Source organism: Squalius cephalus, assembly GCF_949319135.1.
Source record: "Squalius cephalus genome assembly, chromosome: 17".
Classification (NCBI taxonomy): Eukaryota; Metazoa; Chordata; class Actinopteri; order Cypriniformes; family Leuciscidae; genus Squalius; species Squalius cephalus.
This window is the reverse complement of record NC_137138.1, coordinates 28,494,128-28,513,872: the sequence shown is the minus strand read 5'-3', so window position 1 is coordinate 28,513,872 and position 19,745 is coordinate 28,494,128. Positions and strand designations below refer to the sequence as shown.

The following is a 19,745-nucleotide window of genomic DNA, read 5'->3' as shown; positions in this document are numbered from 1 at the left end:
TTGCATGAAATAATATGAAACTCGGTACACATATAGATTTCGTCGGGCCGAACAACTTTCCCTCTGACAAGTTTCACGCCAGCCCAACAGGAAGTCAGCTATTATGGGTTGTTTGGAAAACGCTTGCTGTGGAATGTGATGTACTCCTCCTAGAGAATTCATTCAATCACCTCCAAACTCAGTCAGCATGAAGTAAAGACATTGAGGATGCTAAATTGCGGACGGATTTTTGATATCTTGAACGGTTTGGCCGTGGTGAGGAAACGAATTTATGGCGAGAAAAGAGAGACACGAAGTGTTATAACTTCTGCATACATCAACTGATCTTGATGAAACTTCAGCAGTGTGTTCGTGGTAAGAGGCCGATCAGATGGATGTGACTATTGTGAGTCAAAGTTATAGCGCCACCAACTGGCAGCAGGAAGTGTGTCACTTTCAACATGCTTTTGACAAAAGTGGGGGGGTTAGTTTTAAATACAGTAAAAAAAAAATGTTTTTATATTGTTCTCATCAAGCCGGACAACTTTCTAATTTACATTCATTAGCTCAGAGCAAAAGGAAGTCAGATATTTTGGTCTGAATGTGGATTTTTTTGCAAAATCAGCCTATGAATTTTTAGCCACTCCTCTTAAACTATTTATTTTATTCCCACCAAACTTTTTCAACATGATGAAAATACATTAAATATGCTAAATTGTGAACGGATAATAAATATCTCAAACGGTTTTGCTATGGCGAGGGATTAAAGTAATGTCCAAAAAGGAAAAACTAAAAGCCTCAAATTTTCTAAAAATGTAATTATATACCATTTATTTCTATATAAAAGTATACAAACATCACAACTAAACATTTTATTCTTTTTTTTCAATTTAAGAATGAATTTTAAGTTTAAAAACTGCCAGAATGGTTGTTTAGTCTAAACAATACATAAATAAAGTCAAACATAGTGCTATACTGCCCTCTTGTGTTCAAAATCAGGTAGGCCTATTATATCTATATATAAATATACTAGGTATGTGACGGTGAGAATATTTTACCACCGGTTAACTGACGTGTGACACCGCTGGGGGCTTTTTAATCGCTAACTTAAAAACTAAAGTAAAATATGTTCGTCCGCACTGACATTTATATTGGTTGAGCGAGCGTTTCAAATGAATTCCTATGGAAGTAGGAATTAACTGAAAAACGTTCACTCTGTTCTGCTCGTTCCTTGCCGTGGACGTGCACCGTTATGAATGCCCGTGCAGCCATGAGCATTTTAGTTTCATTTTAAAATTAGCGCCTTTCGGGGGGTGGATTGCTTGAAATTATTTTACAAAAGCACAATTTTGTGTTTTATTGCAACTGTACACAAATATAAGTTAACACTTTGCAGTTTGAATGTCGTCCTGTATAATGATGGAGTATGTTTTTATGTGTCTACTGTTCAATCGCGCCCACGCCACACACACACACACACACACACACACACACACACACACACACGGTTTACTATCTTTGTGGGTACTCTCCATGGACTTAATGGTTTTTATACTGTACAAACTGTATATTCTATCTCCTCACACTAACCCTACCCCTAAACCTACCTATCCCATAAAACTTTCTGCATTTTTACATTTCCAAAAAAACTCATTCTGTATGATTTATAATCTTGTTTACCCATGGGGACCTCTATTTAGGTCCCCACTGTGACACGAGTCCCCATGAGTCTGTGTGCATTCAGGTTAAAGTCCCCACCGGGATAGAAAAACATGAACACACACACACACTCCAGCATTACAATCTTGACATCGCAGCCTGTTCATTATAGCCTTAATAAAATATAATAATAAAATAGTCAACCTAACATATAAAAATTACACTGCTCTAAATAGTCAGTAGTACAATTCGTACATTCACAGTAAGCACCGCTCGCTCCACTGTGATGTTTCCAAGCTAATTTTTGCGCATGTGAAGAGGATGATTTTTTCCATCAATATTGGAACACGAGTGAAGAACAAAGCCTATAATAAAGAATAGTTTAGCATCCAAATACATGGCAAATGTTGAAACATTTTGATTCTGATGAGAGGGTTACGTGAGCCCAACACTGCTTACTTTCATTTTTACTTTTACATTAAATTTAAAGGATTTGTTGTGGAATATTTTGAGTGTATCATAAAATCTGAATAAAAAAAAAAAAATAATAATAAATAAATAAAAAAATGAATGAATGAATGAATAAATAAATAACTATATATATGTATGTGTATATATATATATATATATATATATATATATATATATAGCTGCGAGCAGCGATAAAGGGCCAAAGCCGGCGGCACCGCCACCCTAAAGGCACCGGGGTTGCGGTGCCACCGGCTTGGGCCCGTAATCGCTGCTCGCAGCTATATTTATTATTATTATTATTTTGTCAACCTTTCGGGCACTTTTGGGGCCCTTAACATGCTCGAAAACTCTTGAAATTTTGCACACAGGTCAGAACCCGCGGCCATCAGGGCCGGGCTGAAGCTGGTACCCGGGTGTGGCAGGGGGCCTCGACAGCGCCCCCTGGAACGGGATCCGAACACTTGTCCATAAATCAGACACGCTTGCATGTAATAATATGAAACTCGGTACACATATAGACCTCATCGGGCCGAACAACTTTCGTGCTCTAAGTTTTACGCCAGACCAACAGGAAGTCAGCTATTATGGGTTGTTTGGAAACGCATGCTGTGGAATTTGATGTACTCCTCCTAGGAAATTCATCCATTCGCCTCCAAACTCGGTCGGCATGAAGTCAAGACATTGAGGATGCTAAATTGCGGACGGATTTTTGATATCTCGAACGGTTTGGCCGTGGCAAGGAAACGAATTTATGGCGAATAATTCAAACAGGAAGTGTGTTATAACTTCTGCATACATTAACTGATCTTGATGAAACTTCAGCAGTGTGTTAGTTGTAAGAGGCCGATCACATGGATGTGACATTTGTGAGTCAAAGTTATAGCGCCACCAACTGGCAACAGGAAGTGTGTCACTTTCAAAATGCTTTGAAATCACCCTCTTATTTTTACCCGATTTGCTTCAAACTTTATGTGTATAATGTAAACACACGGCAGATGTAGACCTGTGAAAGGATTATTGATATCTTAGATACTGTTGCCGTGGCAACGCATTAAACTTTAATATTGTTTTCGGATGCTTTTGAGACTCTTCACATGCTTGAAAATGCATGAAACTCGACAGACACATCACATTTATTATCCAGTAGACATGTGCAAAGTTTCAGAAACGGGCGTGGTGAAATGGCTCAGTAGCGCCACCTTTAGTCAAAAATGGGGGCTTAGTTTTTCCTAGAATCACAAAACTTGGTAGGTGTATTGTTCTCATCAAGCCGGACAACTTTCTAATTTACAGTCATAACCTCAGACCACCAGGAAGTCAGATATTTTGGTTTGAATGTGGATTTTCTGGAGAATTTTCTCTCTCTCTCTGTGTGTCTGTGTGTGTGTGTGTGGGGGGGGGGGTTGTATATTCCATTTAATCTTTGTTTTTTAAGGTTTCAGGGGCTTTTGGGGCCCTTAACGTGCTCAAAAACTCTTGAAACTTTACACACAGGTCAGAACCCACGGTCATCAGGGCCGGGCTGAAGCTGGTACCCGGGCGTGGCAGGGGGGCTCAACAGCGCCCCCTTGAACACGGTCTGAAAACTTGGTCCATATATCAAACATGCTTGCATGAATTAATATGAAACTCAGTACACATATAGATATCATCAGGCCGAACAACTTCCGCACTCTAAGTTATTAGATCCGCCCAACAGGAAGTCGGCTATTATGGGTTGTTTGAAAAACGCATGCTGTGGAATTTGATGTACTCATCCTAGAGAATTCATACTCGGTCAGCATGAAGTCAAGTCATTGAGGATGCTAAATTGCGGACGGATTTTTGATATCTCGAACAGTTTGGCTGTGGCGAGGACACGAATTTATGGCGAGAAAAGAGAAACACGAAGTGTTATAACTTCTGCACACATTAACTGATCTTGATGAAACTTCAGCAGTGTGTTCATGGTAAGAGGCCGGTCAGATGGATGTAACTATTGTGAGTCAAAGTTATAGCGCCACCAACTGGTAGCAGGAAGTGTGTCACTTCAAAAATGCTTTTGACAAAAGTGGGGGGTTACTTTTACCCACAGTTACAAAAATCAGTACGCATATTGGTCTCATCGAGCCGGACAACTTTCTAATTTACAGTCATTAGCTCCGAGCAACAGGAAGTCAGATATTTTGGTTTGAATGTGGATTTTTTGGATATGTCAGACTCTGAGTTTTTAGCTACTCCTCCTAAGTGGTTTATTTTATTCACACCAAACTTTTTCAACATGATAAAAATACATTAAAGATATATATGTATATATATATATATATATATATATATATATATATATATATATATATATATAGCTGCGAGCAGCGATTACGGGCCAAAGCCGGCGGCACCGCCACCCCGGTGCCTTTAGGTAACTAAAGGCACCGGGGTTGCGGTGCCACCGGCTTGGGCCCGTAATCGCTGCTCGCAGCTATATTTTCTATATAAAAGTATACAAATATCACAACTAAACCCATTTTATTCTTTTTTTTTTCAATTTAATAATTATTTATAAGTTTAAAAATAGTAATTGTACTATTTAGTCCCATAAAAGTCAAGTCATACATAGGGCTATACTGCTTTCTTGTGTTCAAAATCAGGTAGGCCTATTGTATCTACATAAAAATATACTAGGTTTGTGACGGTGAGAATATTTTACCACCGGTTAATCGACGTGTGACACCGCTGGGGGCTATTGAATCGCCAACTTAAAAACGAAAGTAAAATATGCTCGTCCGCACTGACATTGATAGTGGTTGAGCGAGCGTTTCAAATGAATTCCTATGGAAGTAGGAATTAACTGAAAAACGTTCACTCTGTTCTGCTCGTTCCTCGCCGTGGATGCGCACCGTTATGAATGCCCGTGCAGCCATGAGCATTTTAGTTTCATTTTAAAATTAGCGCCTTTCGGGGGGTGGATTGCTTGAAATTATTTTACAAAAGCACAATGTTGTGTTTTATTGCGACTGTACACAAAGTTAACACTTTGCAGTTTGAATGTCGTCCTGTATAATGACGGAGTATGTTTTTATGTGTCCACTGTTCAATCGCGCCCACGCCACACACACACACCCACACACAAACACACACAAGGTTTACTATCTTTGTGGGGACTCTCCATAGATTTAATGATTTTTATACTGTACAAACTGTATATTTTATCTCCTTACACTAACCCTACCCCTAAACCTACCCATCACAGAAAACTTTCTGCATTTTTACATTTCCAAAAAAACTCATTCTGTATGATTTATAAGCTTGTTTACCCATGGGGACCTCTATTTAGGTCCCCACTGTGACACGAGTCCCCATGAGTCTGTGTGCATTCAGGTTAAAGTCCCCACCGGTATAGAAAAACATGAACACATACACACACACACACACACACACACACACACACACACACACACACACACACACACACATTCCAGCATTGCAATCTTGACATTGCAGCCTGTTCATTATAGCCTTAATAAAATATAATAATAAAATGGTCAACCTAACATATAAAAATTACACTGCTCTAAATAGTCAGTAGTACAATTCGTACATTCACAGTAAGCACCGCTCCACTGTGAATTTTCCAAGCACATTTTTGTGCATGTGAAGAGGATAATTTTTCCCTTCGATATTGGAACGTGAGTGAAGTACAAAGCATATAATAAACAATAGTTTAGCATCCAAAAAAAGGTAATTATATATATATATATATATATATATATATATATATATATATATATATATATATATATATATATTAAAAATAGGGGAAAAAAAGAATATATTTTTTTTTTTTTTTTTTTTTTTAAGTGACGACAAAGAATATTACTTGTCTGATATATATGTATATATATGTGTGTGTGTGTGTGTGTGTGTGTGTGTGTGTGTGTCTATATATATATATATATATATATATATATATATATACATATATATATATACATATATATATATGCATATAAATATAGCTGCGAGCAGCGATGGAGGGCCCAAGCCGGTGACACCGCCACCTCGGTGCCTTTAGTGTAACTAAAGGCACCAGGGTGGCGGTGCCACCGGCTTGGGCCCGCAATCGCTGCTCGCAGCTATATTTATATTTTAACTCTGAAACTCTAACCCTCTGCCCAGGGACTACGGATGAAAATTAGCTTGCAGCTATCTCTGGTCTGTGCAACACATTTGTTGTGCAATGTCCCTGTCAAATAAATGAATAAATAAAATAACTGACAAAAAGAAAAAGAAAAGATTTTCAAAGTTTTCACTGACCAACTTAAGTGTAATTTGTAAATATAAACAAATTTTGCTTTTGATGGCTGCAACACATTCCAAAAAAAGTTGTGGGACGGAGGCATGTTTACCACTGTGTCCCATCACCTTTCCTTTTAATTACACTTTTTAAATGTTTGGGAATTATATTGGAAATATTAATTGTTACCTGTCGCCGCTGATGAAAGTCTGGATGGTCCTTTTCATCTTTGGCACTGAGAACTTAGTTTTTTCTTAAAAAACAAGCTGAAACATGGACTCATCTGACCACAGCACACATTTCCACTGTCTTTTAGACCATCTGAGATGAGCTCAGGCCAGAGAACTCGCCGCATCTCCATAGAACTGATGTGTAGCTTTCTCCCTACCTAACAGAGATTCGAGTGGCATTTCTTGATGCAGCGTCAGACTGTGTTAAATACAGCCACATGTGCTCAGGAGTAAAACCATTCTCACTTAACAGAGTAGCATGATGGTTTATCATGCAGGGCTCAAAGGTCACGCATATTCAACAGAGTTCTCCTGCCTTGCCCTACACAGACTGAGAAATCTCTGGATTGTTTTGACAATATAATGGTAGAAGGTGAAAGACACAAATTATTTGCAATCTTGCATTTCGAAATTTAATTTTTAAATTGTTTGACAATTCTCTCATGACATTTGGCACAATGTGATGAGCCATGACCCATCTTTGCTTTTACACTCGATCACGATCCCCTCGCCTATATTAATCAATTCACCTGCTTATTGTGGACTGTTTCAAAAGAGTTTAACTTGGATAGATCATCTTTTCACCTTTATTTTGCCTCTGTTCCAACTTTTTTGGAGTGTGTTGCAGCCATTAAAATCTAAATTTGCTTATATTTACAAAATACATTTAAGATGGTCAGTGAAAACTTTGAAAATCCTTGTGTCAGTTAAATAAAGGTTAAAGAGAATGAACATATCACAGATTCATGTTTTGTATGTTTTGTTAAATGGTGTTTAATATAAACAAATAATAATAGATATTTTTAGAGGTTTGACTCATTGTCCTTAAACTTTTTATAATAAACACCACTGAAATAACCATTTTGAGAATATTAATTGGGAATTGATTTGAATTTATAATAAAAAAAACACTGTGTTAACAACAACAACGAAGTTAGTGATAAAACTGATCTTTCTGAACCCTGTGCATTCTGTAACATTCGTGCGGAAAAGAGACTGTCATTCCACGTCACATTAATATACCAAGCATTATTCTGGTTAGAAAAGGATGTCCAGTTTCCCCTTACCTATTCCTAATTGCAACACAGTTCCTTAGCACACATATCAATATTAGTCCTTTAAAGGGTATCACACTTTGTGTGGATAAGCCCACTTCTAAATGAATTAATGAGGTTTTAATAAAATAAAATAAAAATATGGAAAAATAAGTCTCATTATATGAGAAAAGCAGTCATATTAAACTTTTATAGTAATGGTGGTCTGAATTTTATTGATTTTGATTCCCTCAGCAATACATTTAAAATCAATTGGCTGAATCAATACCTAGCCAAACCATCCTCTAATTGGAATGTTTTCCTCAACTTGTTTTTTCACAACTTGGTGGCATTCATTTTCTCTTAATGTGTAATTATGATATATCCATGGCATGCTCCCTCTCCAACTTTCATCATCAGTTTCTCTTAGCATGGGCTAAGAGAATTTTAAACATCAACTTTTTACCACAGAGATATTTGGAACAATAAGAACATCTCATTCAAGAATAAATCTGTTTTATGATAATTGGTTCAGTAATGGATAATTTTTGGTGGAGCAGTTGTCAAGGTCAGTTGCCAAGGTTGAAGCAAGGTCTTTTGTTTAGATACTCAGAATTTCTTTCCAAATACCAAAAACCCCAAAATAATTTGCTACAATACTATTCCTTCTGGTTTATGTATGCTTTTTAAAAACTGTAAATACTCCTCAGTACTGCATCCTTTCCTAAACCTTGTGATAGGCCTACTCCTGTTGGTCAAATCTGTTTTTCTGAGTCGAAAGCTAAAAACGATCAAATAAGATCTTTATTTCTTAAGAATTTGATTTCTGTTCCAGCTGTAATTTCCTTTTGGAATAATTTGTTTGTTAACCTTAATTGGAAAAAAATCACAGCAGAAATTCTTTCTCACAAATAAAGTGAAAGAAATTACCTTTATGCTCACTATCCTCTTAAGAAATCTATTCAAAGATAAAGCTGACATGCTCTTTTTGTTTAAATTCTGATGAAACAGTGGTTCACTTATTTTGGTCATGTCACTATACACTCAGAAGCTTTGGAATGATATTGGTGTATTTGTCAAGTTTGAGATTTTGGCAGGCTTTTCAATACAAATGAGAAACATTATATTTTGATTCAGACGCTACAAACGAACATATCTGTTTTGTTATTAATTTTTAAAAAATCCTAAGCAAATTTTACATTCACAAATGCAAATTTTCAAACTGTAAACCGGTCTTCTCTGTCTTCTTAAAAGAAATGGAAAATTATTTCAATGTGATTTCAGTACTAATAAGAAAGCTATAAGGACTGTTAGGATTTACTCTGCCTCTGATCTCTTCATGTGAACATTTTTATGTGATGTAGCCCAATGGCCCCCTCTCTCTTTTGTATTTATTTTATTTTTGCTGTTGTCTCCTTTATTATTGTTATGGATGTATGCTTTATTCTTTTGTATGTTCCCGATCTCTGCAATAATAATAATAAAAAAATGCATTATTCTCCTGACGTCTGAAGATGAGAACATGGACGTGAAGGAAATTTTACAGCTCATTAAGTCAAACTGACGGATGATGATTATTTGTAGCGCAACCTTATGATTTGAAATTAATTTGAGCCTTTTTGAGTGGTATTTCCCCAAACCGGAAGTGCCACCCATAATCTAAAACGCAGTTGGCTCGTTAGAAAAAAGTTCGATAGGCTCTTGTTTTCCAACCGGAAGAAATACAGTTGCAAAGTAAGCGGCACGTCGGTGACGTCATTGTTCATGTGTTCATGTGTTTACTAGTGTTTGACGGATTTAACTGGAATAATTCCTCAAAACTGGAGCTTGGTTGTTCATATCCTAAAGTAAGATGTCACAGAAAGATCCTTGTCAAAAACAGGCTTGTGCCATACAGAAATGTTTACAAGGTAGCAATGTTAAGTTAACCTTGCTATGCATGAATATCGCATGCTGTTGATTTGAAGCATTTAACCATTTTGTGACTTGTATTTTTAACAGCCAACAAATACATTGAAAGGCGTTGTGAGGATGTGATTCGAGACATGAGGAAGTGTTGCGAAGTCCATGAAAACTCTGTCTGCTGCTCTGGATTTGCCAAGGAACACAAATCAAAAGACACAGACATTAATTCAATAGAAGCATAATAAGCACGTGTGTATACTGCAAGAGATCAATGTAGACTTTCAAGGACATGTGAAATACATAATTATCAGACTATGTAATTTTGTGGATCTAACAGTCATTCTTCTCCTGTCTCTAATATATTACAAATTTAAACTTTCATTTGGCTGTCACTATTTATTCAACCTAGTAGTACAGTTTAGCGAGAATATTGTTTATTAATTTAACATCTAGAGTCCATCAGAGTAAATTTCTTTTTTATACATATTTATATTTCATTTCATATTTTATTTAAGTGACACTGAACACCAGTTGGTCAAGTTAAGATTTCTTCAAGTTTGAAAATACAGCAGGGATTTCTATAATTAGTCACATGAAACTCAGAAAAAAAGAAACTGGAATATCATATCACGATGTGGTAAGCATTAGCTGTAATTTGGCAAAATAGAGATGGATTTTATAAATAACAGCAATACAAAGAAGAGAAAAAAGGCAAACCAGCATTGTTTAAAACCTGATTGTCAATTTACATTTTAACATTTCTGCCATTATCAGTTAAAATTGCAACTTTTATTGACCCTTGGTAATGTCCCGATTTATTACAAAAATAGCTCAAGTTTGTACAGTTAAATGCACTTAGCTCAGTAACCATATTTCTGCAAGTTTAGATATGGATTTTTAACTGGGGCAATTTCAAATGTTGCAACTATTTGCATAAACTGACTTTTAAGTCATTTTTCAGAAATTGATTGTTCCAAACTAATACAGCAAAATGTTCAAATAAATAAATTTAACAGGTGTTAAGTACAAACTAAAAAAAACAGTGTACATTGAAAAACTGAAACCATACATTCTAGCCAGCTTAAATGTTTTCTTATGAACACATAACCTATTAAATAGAGAACTAATAAGTGCTGAGTTAAATACAAGCTGCAATATCAGACAGAAGCTGTAATTTGCTGTATACATAGTTAGAAGACATCCTCAGAGTATAAGATATCAATGAGAGAGCTCCTATGAAGCCAGGCCAAGCAGAAATCCTCCAGCAAAGCCCCCTGTGAGAACAATGTTCTTCTTGACAAATACCTGCACCTATATGGAAAGAGAAAATTGGATGTAATTCAACTCAAGGGCTGTAGATCAATGACAAAAAGCATTATGGGATGGTCGCACATTACACTTTTTGTTCCATTGACTTCCATTCTTTTTATGCATGTGAACATGGGACACAGAAAACACAAGCTCAAGTTTGGTAAACTCTGACCTGCGAATTCGTATCACATGAAGACGTGTGACTAAAAGGAGATCGATACGTCATGGCGTGACTTCTTAGCTGAATAATAAAAAAAAAAATATAAAAAAAACCCAGCAAACCTTAAAGCTGCCGGTTTGTAATTTTCCAGTAAAATTTAATACAGAGGGCTACACAAATAAAATGAGCAAAACTTACTGAAAATTTGGTTTTGCTATTTCTCCTCTTAGTCTTTCATTGAGAATATTCACAAAAATCTAACCTTTAATTGAATATACATTTTAAATGTTGAATAAATTAAAAGAAAATCTCTAAAATATGTGCCACAATGATTGGCATCCCTACAAATTCTAATGAGTAGAAATCTAACTGAAGTATATTCCTATTCATGTGGTATGTTTTTAAGTTCACCTCAGTGATCGGCAAAACTCAAGTGATAAGTCATGACTTCCCGTTTAACTGGGCTCTAAATATGAAGTGACAAGGGCCAAATTCCTAAAATCATCCATCACTATGGGAAAGACCCGAGAATACAGTAATGATGTGTGACAAAAGATTGTTTAGCCGCACAAATCAAAAATGGCTATGAGATAATAGTTTAAATGTTGGAAGACTCATTGCCACTATCTGGGCAATTATTAAGTAGTTTAAATCAACTGGAGATGGTAACAATCTACCTGGAAGTAGGGCTGCGTGATATTAAAGACAAATGCAATATGCCATAACTCGTTAAATAATGCAATATGTGATATGATAATGCTTTAAGTGTGTAAAATAAATAAATTATATTTAAATATATTTAAAAACTGAACATAATATAACCAACATAGCCTACATGTTTCACATTCTTTTTGTGAAAAGAAAGCATCCCTACAACAGAAAGTGAACAGCCGTGTTTTACTGTAGCATGACATTAAAAGTAAGCGTCATTTTAACGTCACAGTGAACCAGGGGGTTTAGGTTTCAGGTAGGCCAACATTAGGTTTGTTTAACAACAGAAATTGATTAAATGTAAAAATAAAACACTGCTTAGTCTTCACTGTATGAATTAAATATATACAGATTCTTATTAAATCTACAAAAGTTATTTAGTCAAGAGCATTGAGTGATTTTCTCTTTGATTTTGCTGTTTGATTAACATTAAGCACACAGACGGAATTTAGGTTTACTGGGCTGCTGTCACTTTAAGAGCTGCACAGAACCAATATATTGTTACATGCATGCTTTCCTTCTCAACTGTTTACTCTACTTAAGACATAACCAACCATGTTACGTGAATACTCACCAAGATGGGCATTTTGACTTAATTCTGTGTCTATTTGGCCATATAAGCTGCGGAAGAGAACTGAATTGTCCGAGAGCCGGCTTTCTGTGCACGAGTACTTCCCTTATTGCATTTAAAAACATTAAAGGAGAACTCCGGTCAATTTTAACATTGAGCTCATTTTTTTGTACATTTGGAGTGCTGTCAATACAGAGAACAACGACAAAAATCGGTGTTGCCTACACCGTGTTATCCTCTTTTTAAAGGTCCCATTCCATGGATTATTTTTATTATTTTATAATGTTTCCAGGGGTGCCCTTATAATGTTAGAATGTTTTTTAGATCAAAAATTTGTATTATTTAGAAATAAAAGGCATATTTCCTAGCCTGATTTCATTCCCTGGTTTGAACACTCTGTTTGAAGGGGCGTGTCTGCTGTGAGACTTCAGTGTAAACGCCCTCTGCTGTGATTGGCTGACATGCTTGCATATGAAATATCTGGCATTACATGTGGAACTATCTGGAAAACTTTTACTATTACAGCTATTATACGTTTTTACTATTACAGCTATCTGGATTAACGAATCGTGAGAAGTTTTTTAAGTATTTAGATCTATTACCATCACATAAAAGGTTGCAGTGATGATGAGCATTGAGCAGATGACAGCCTGTTGATCGCGTGAAAGATCTTATCATTGCAACGCAGTTTCTGCACTCTCACTAATGATTTCACCAATGCAAACATGAGGTATATAAATACAGTAAGAGCTTCGTTGTGCAGTGTAACAGCGTCATTGATTTCATAACGAGTTTTGGCAAGTGTCCAGATAAACTCGCGCTGTGTCACCGACAGCAGCTTGGGCGATTGGAAAGGGATTGTTCTTTGATCGCTTTCTGTATATTAATCACAGTTTAAGTAAGATTATTTTCATCCTACTAAGAGAAACGATGTGAAGTTGATCGCTACTTCCATATTAAATCACTACTTACCGCTTGCTGGAATATAGTTGAAATTGCCCCCTTCGTCAGTATGAAACGCTTAGAGAAGCCTGCTTGATATTATCCCAGGTTAGAAAAACAGTCCGTGGTGAAATGGACAGAGCAAACTACCGTATTTTCCGGACTATAAGTCACACTTTTTTTCATAGTTTGGCTGGTCCTGCGACTTATATTCAGGTGTGACTTATTTATCAAAATTAATTCAGACTGAGATGAACCAAGAGAAAACATTACCGTCTACAGCCGTGAGAGGGCGCTCTAGTTGGCGGAGTTGTTCAAAAGCGACACCAAGGATGAAGAAAATGATGTGGAATGAGATCGCGGGAGCTTGGTGAACTTGTTTATTGGTAACTTGCTTGTTGGGCTCGCTGGCTTATGTTAATTTAGCCTATTCAGCCTCCCAGGTATATGTTCTTTATGCTATTGTGTAGCTGAATAACTGTTAATGTGTTGCGTTAACATACCGGACACCTAACGTTATTCAGCCTGTTGTTCTGTGTAGTTGAATAACTTGCCTTTCCAGATTAAATGTCTGTTCTTGGTCTTGGATTTTGTGAAATAAATTTCTAAATAAATGCGACTTATAGTCCAGTGCGACATATATATGTTTTTTTCCTCTTCATGACGCATTTTTTGACTGATGCGACTTATACTCCGGAGCGACTTATAGTCCGGAAAATACGGTAACAACTTCGAATTAAACTTTTGCGGTATCCGATATATTATAGATAAACATCAACCACGTCTGTTGACATTTCGCCATCAATACGCCTGTGTTCCTGTGGGCTGAGGTTACGGTTCTAGTGACATCATTAAAGAAGGAAGTACAGGGGTGTAGTCCAATCCAGCCGTTTTTTGTAGTCAACTTCTGTTAAATAAAATATCTCGCTTGGCATTGAACTTTGAGCTTTATAATTTTACAGATATTATTTATACTCTAACAACAACATTACACACTAACTAAAGTTTGAAACATGGGATCACGAAGAACGGGACCTTTAAAATTTGCACCCTGTTGACTTCAATGGGGCAAGTTTTAAACCTGCTTTTAGCCTCTTAACATCCTTGATGTGTCATTACAAGTGCACAGGTCATGTGAGTGATTCCTTCGGAGTGAACGCGGGTCAATCTGACTGCAGAAGATGTGAAAGATATGAATAAAAATGATGTTTATTCAGCCAGCGCACATACCTGTATTTACATCCTGTTTTCGGTCGAAGTCCATAGTAATCGATTGTCGAGTTCACGCGCATGATCATAGGTACTAAACCAATGCGCGTGAACTCGACAATTGATTACTATGGACTTTGACCGAAAACAGGATGTAAATACAGGTATGAGCGCTGGCTGAATTATTATCATTTTTATTCATATCTTTCACATCTACTGCAGTCAGATTCACCGTGTTCACTCTGAAGGAATCACTCACATGACCTGTGCACTTGTAATGACACATCAAGGATGTTAAGAGGCTAAAAGCAGGTTTAAAACTTGCCCCTTTGAAGTCAACAGGGTGCAAATTTTAAAAAGAGGATAACACGGTGTAGGCAACACCGATTTTTGTCGTTGTTCTCTGTACTGACAGCACTCCAAATGTACAAAAAAATGAGCTCAATGTTAAAATTGACCGGAGTTCTCCTTTAAGCATGTCACATGTATGTAACAGTCATGTGTCCAGTCTACTCTCTGCTGTCTGTGTCGACCTAAAACTTGAGACTTTTTGTAATCTTTTGAAGTATTAAAATCATGCAGTTATCACAAGCCGCTGCAATCGCCGGCACGATCACTTGCATATTTTCCAGATAACAGCGGAAAGAACTTAAATCCATCAACACCCCCGAAAGCTTGCACAGTCCTTCTTGGGTCCACATTTGACATTACATATGAGATTGCTTGTTTCTGCTGCTTTTTTGCCCATGTTTTGATCTGGAGATACTGTACTCATTCAGGAGATGCGTAATAGCGCCCCCTACTTTATAACAGTGATAACACGGAAAGCAGTAAAATCTCCTCAATGGCAGGGAAGCGTTTTCTCATAAAAGACGAGATAACTCTTCAATGGTGGTGAAAGAGTTGATAAAACTATTTTATCGTTCTGTTTAATATTTTAATTTGGCAGTCAACAAATCATGAATTCAAATAGAATGGTCTATGCAAATGTGACGTTGTGAAATGTGAAAGTCATCCAATGTAAGTCACAAAGCAATGTGCTGCATTAGCTGTTGGATCACAGGAGTTTATCCGAATATATGTTACCATGGCAGGTTATATCAAGCGTGGTGTGTTTTGAAACCAGAAAATTGCAGGTTCAGAAATATATATTATTTAAATGTATTTTTTTAAGTGATTAAACCCATTGTTGTCAAAGTTAGTATTGTTGCTATTTCTTTGGTCAGACACTTGCATGTGTCATTATAATATTAATATTTAATATATTAATATATTATTATATTATTTTTACAAAATCAAGCTCAAATGGAGTTACAAGGTTTTTCACCAGCGAATGTTGGAGATTTTTGTTCATTAGAACAGTTGCCTCTGAGGCAGTAAGTGCATCACATTAAGTTATGATCTACTTACAGGTTACAAAGGTTATTGTAGTTATTTGGGCGCTCAGTTTTTACTGTTGTTTAATATATTTGGCAAAAAGCTTGTCCTACAAAAGGCGAAGTGTTACGCACAGGCTGTATTGGCTATGACTAGACTGCAAATACCAGATTAAGACACTCTTCTCCGCTCCTCAAATACATAAAACATTAGCCTTTACACAAATCGTGTTTTGAATAAAGAAACCACTGTACTTATTCAAAGAACCAGAAAGTAAGAATTTGCTTTAAGAAAATGCTGACTAATTTTATGTGGATTTTGCTAATGTTGTCATGCCAATTAAGCACATTACTGACAAATTACTGACAAAGAGAAAAAAAAAGATTTTCTTTATCTTTAGGCTGATTGTAGTATTTTCTTACCTCGTTAAATTTTGTTCTCATTTCTTTAGGGGGCTTGTCTGAATTTAGCTTCAGTTGCTTCTTGGCCATATTCACATCATGCTCCACTCTTTTCCAGTCTACTTTAATGTAGCCTGTGTGATGAGCAATCTGAAAGTACATTTGAAGATTATACAGTTATGCGGTGCTTAAACAGTCAAAACAACAATTATGAAAAGCTCTTGGTTGAATTTTTTTTTTACGATTTACCTGGAGCAAAAAGAAGCCACCACCTACAGCTGATGCTGCAAGCTTCCCAACTTTCTGGAACAAGTACCCTGCACACCTGAAAGACACACAGGAGTCCGTGGTTTGTTTATACTGTACTCAGTGCTTTAATGCACATCACTGTTCATATAATGACTTACCAGCCAGTCACTCCTCCAATGGCCAACTGTGTTGCAACAGAGTACTTCTCAGCAGCTGGTCCAGATTGATTTTTGCCAAACATTTTGTTCCACCACCTTTGTTTCTTCACATGCTCTGCCAATTCCATGACATCAAAGGTTTCAGTGTCTGTCAGAAAACAGTAATGCGCATTCAGCATATTTAAATCTGCTTGCAAACTACATGTTTAAATATCCCAGAATAAGCTCTTTCATCATAGTGGCCCCCACATTGAGACAACTGATTAACAAATAGGTATTTTTCTAATGTTTTAAAGACATGATAAATGCACCACAACTCACTTTTGTTAAAATATGTTTTTCTAAGAAATAGCAGTAAAAGATTATATAAAACTTCTTAGCAAGGTTTTCGTTTCAAGAATATTATTTAATTTTATTTAGAGACTTTTTCTAAATATTATCATAAGTTGGATCATCCTGACATTTTTTTTTTTACTTTATGCCCCAATAAAAATATCAAAATGTATTTTAAAATTGAAATGAAAAAATATTCAAGTCACTGCATGTACATCCTTGTTTCTAACACATTGTGTCATACACAGAAGAGCACAGAAAGCAACTTTCAATAAACATAAAGGCTACTTTCATTTTCTATTCTGGGCAGAAACTGACTAATACAAAACAAGGTCGAGGAGAAAGGCAGTTAGAAAACCCTGAAAAACACAACCATTTTAACTGCACTGCTTTTGTTCTCCATCCAGGTGGGATAATACAGTTAGTGTAAAGGAGCTACCAGAGGGAACTGTGGGAAGTCAGCGTCTTTACGTGACTGTATCCTTGGCCAAAGAAGTGACCTTGCTGGACTTCAGACATAAGCCAGACACAAATAGCACACCACTGCAGCCAATATACTGACAGACCACAGTATCACTTTCAGACAGATTTGAAGTAAAGAGACACGTTTAATTCGAATCTGCAGTGCAATGAAGTTGACCTATAAAACCAACAAGTTTGACTTGTCGTGAATTGGCACATTCACACCAATACTAATACAAAGCCTAAACCTTTCTTCTTTGACAGCATTAATCTGTAGAATCTGTTTTATAATTTTTTGGAGCTTGTTTAATTCAATCTATCAAGCAAATGTTTCTCTGTCCTTGACTGGACGATTTCAAATAGACTTTTGGGAGGTATATATTTTGCTGTTTTTGTAGACACACTCAGAGCTTCTCTTAAAACCTCATGTAAAGGGCTAGATGGGTGTGTGGTTAATATGACTCATACCACAAACATTAATTGGTTTTGCATGTGACTTTTAGGCCTTGGCTAGTGTTAAAATGACGAGCGTCTTGCTTTAAAGGTGATATAATTGTGATATAACTCTCTTCATCGTTTAAACTGTTTCTATACGCGTTTAAAATGGGTTTTAATGTAAGTTGTACTATACTGAAGTACGTGTGTTCATATGAGAATTAAGTATGTTCTCGTAATGTAGCAGATCTGAAGATCGTTTCGTGAGGACTAGGTTTGCTATAATGTCAAACAGAAAAATTAAGTAATGTACAGCCTTAAATTTGTATAAAGTGATAGAAAAAAAAAGAAAGACATAGTACATACCCTTTTCAGACATCCTGCGTTTTCTTCTTCTTCTTCTCGTTTATTGGTGGATCGCTCTTTTGGAACATTACGGCCACCTACTGCACTGTAGTAGTAACGTCACTCCCATGAGCGTGGAGTGAGACAAGGCTGCTGCTTAAAGGGATAGTTCACCCATGACCTCAAAAATGACAATTTGCTAATACTGTAACTCAGGGCCGTTTCTAGCCTTTTTGGCACCCTAGGCAAGGTTTTTGTTGAACTATGCTGGAGGGAGTAAAGTTCATAAATGATTGTTCTTTCCCATAAGATTTTGTAAAACTATGTTGGGTAGACCTCTGTCCCACTAGGGGGGTTCGGGGGCATGCTCCCCCGCAAGGGAATTTTTTACATTTTAAGGTTAAAGGGATCAATCTGGTGCACTTTGAGAGCACAAAATTAAGAGCTTCAACCCATGAACTGTGCACATTGAACAAAGAAAAAGCATTGACTTGTACCTGGACATTAAAGAGGCCCCCAGCTGTTTGCGTCCTAGGCGACCGCCTAGTTTGCCTATGCCTAGAAACGGCCAACTCACCCTCAGGCCATCCAAGATGTAGGTGTCTTTTTACCTGTAGGTGGCTTTTTACATTATTACCTGTAATCCACAGCCTCGGCAAACGGTCCTGAGCATGTTCACGGAAGTCTGTCATGTGAGATTCCTGACTCATAATGATATAAAGCTGAGATCAAATAGCCTGACTACGTCAGACTTCTTACTTCCGCTCAATTTCATTTCGCTTCTGTACTCAGTCTGAGACAGCGTAATAGCTTTCCGTTTTCCTCCGGCCTGAAAACAGCCGGCCAATCAACGAACAAAGGGCGGGCTGAGAGCCGTGACGTAGACGCTGATTGTACCGTGGATGCGTAGATTTACTTCACATAATCTGCAAAAGTCGTTCACAGCCATGTACACTCCGGTATTTCGCTCGATGGTTTTGTTTTCGCATCATACATGTGTTTACAGTGGAAGTTAGATGCGGCTGAGCCTGCGCATAACACACGCCATAACCAAACGTTATGTGATTGGCTTACGGGTAACCAATGATTTTAAACTTCAGACAAGCTTCTTTTAAATAGACTCTAAAATTATGTTGGCATGAGTGGAATTGCATTAGCATGGTTTAAATCATACTTATCTGACCATTGTCAGTTTGTAGCAGTAAATGAAGAGATGTCTTATCGATCACAAGTTCAGTATGGCGTACCACAAGGCTCAGTACTAGGACTGTTACTGTTCACTCTGTACATGCTACCCTTAGGAGATATCATTAGGAAGCATGGCTTTAGTTTTCACTGTTATGCTGATGATACTCAGCTCTATATTTCTTCATGCCGTGACGAAACTTACCAATTCACAAAATTAACGGAATGCATAGCTGATATAAAAAATTGGATGACTAGTAATTTCCTACTACTTAATTCTGAAAAAACAGAGATTCTAATTATTGGACAAAAAACTTCCTCACGTAATAACATAGAATACTGTCT

General features: G+C 36.8%; 2 protein-coding genes across 2 annotated transcripts in view; one reads left to right on the top strand and one right to left on the bottom strand.

The window, feature by feature from the left end:
* The first annotated feature begins 9,322 nt into the window (after positions 1-9,322).
* Positions 9,323-10,267, top strand: cmc4 (C-x(9)-C motif containing 4 homolog). Its single transcript, XM_079847063.1, has 2 exons — positions 9,323-9,556; positions 9,648-10,267. Exons 1-2 carry the CDS (start codon positions 9,499-9,501, stop codon positions 9,791-9,793), a joined length of 204 nt encoding a protein of 67 aa, XP_079703189.1. The 5' UTR covers positions 9,323-9,498; the 3' UTR covers positions 9,794-10,267.
* The window catches only part of fundc2 (fun14 domain containing 2), a 32,766-nt gene continuing 23,199 nt past the window's right edge, over positions 10,179-19,745 (bottom strand). Inside the window, exons 2-6 of the mRNA XM_079847059.1 lie at positions 18,237-18,273; positions 16,641-16,788; positions 16,483-16,558; positions 16,255-16,383; positions 10,179-10,862 (exon numbers count right to left, since the gene is read on the bottom strand). Coding sequence (XP_079703185.1) covers positions 10,785-10,862; positions 16,255-16,383; positions 16,483-16,558; positions 16,641-16,788; positions 18,237-18,249 — 444 coding nt within the window. The 5' untranslated portion in view covers positions 18,250-18,273 and the 3' untranslated portion in view covers positions 10,179-10,784. The remainder of the gene's footprint in view (positions 10,863-16,254; positions 16,384-16,482; positions 16,559-16,640; positions 16,789-18,236; positions 18,274-19,745) is intronic.

Bases quoted from the DNA above. Each gene is read 5' to 3' on its own strand.
- cmc4 (XM_079847063.1), top strand. From the start codon at position 9,499: ATGTCACAGAAAGATCCTTGTCAAAAACAGGCTTGTGCCATACAGAAA. The intron at 9,557-9,647 runs GTAGCAATGTTA...TATTTTTAACAG, and splicing joins CATACAGAAATGTTTACAAG to CCAACAAATACATTGAAAGG.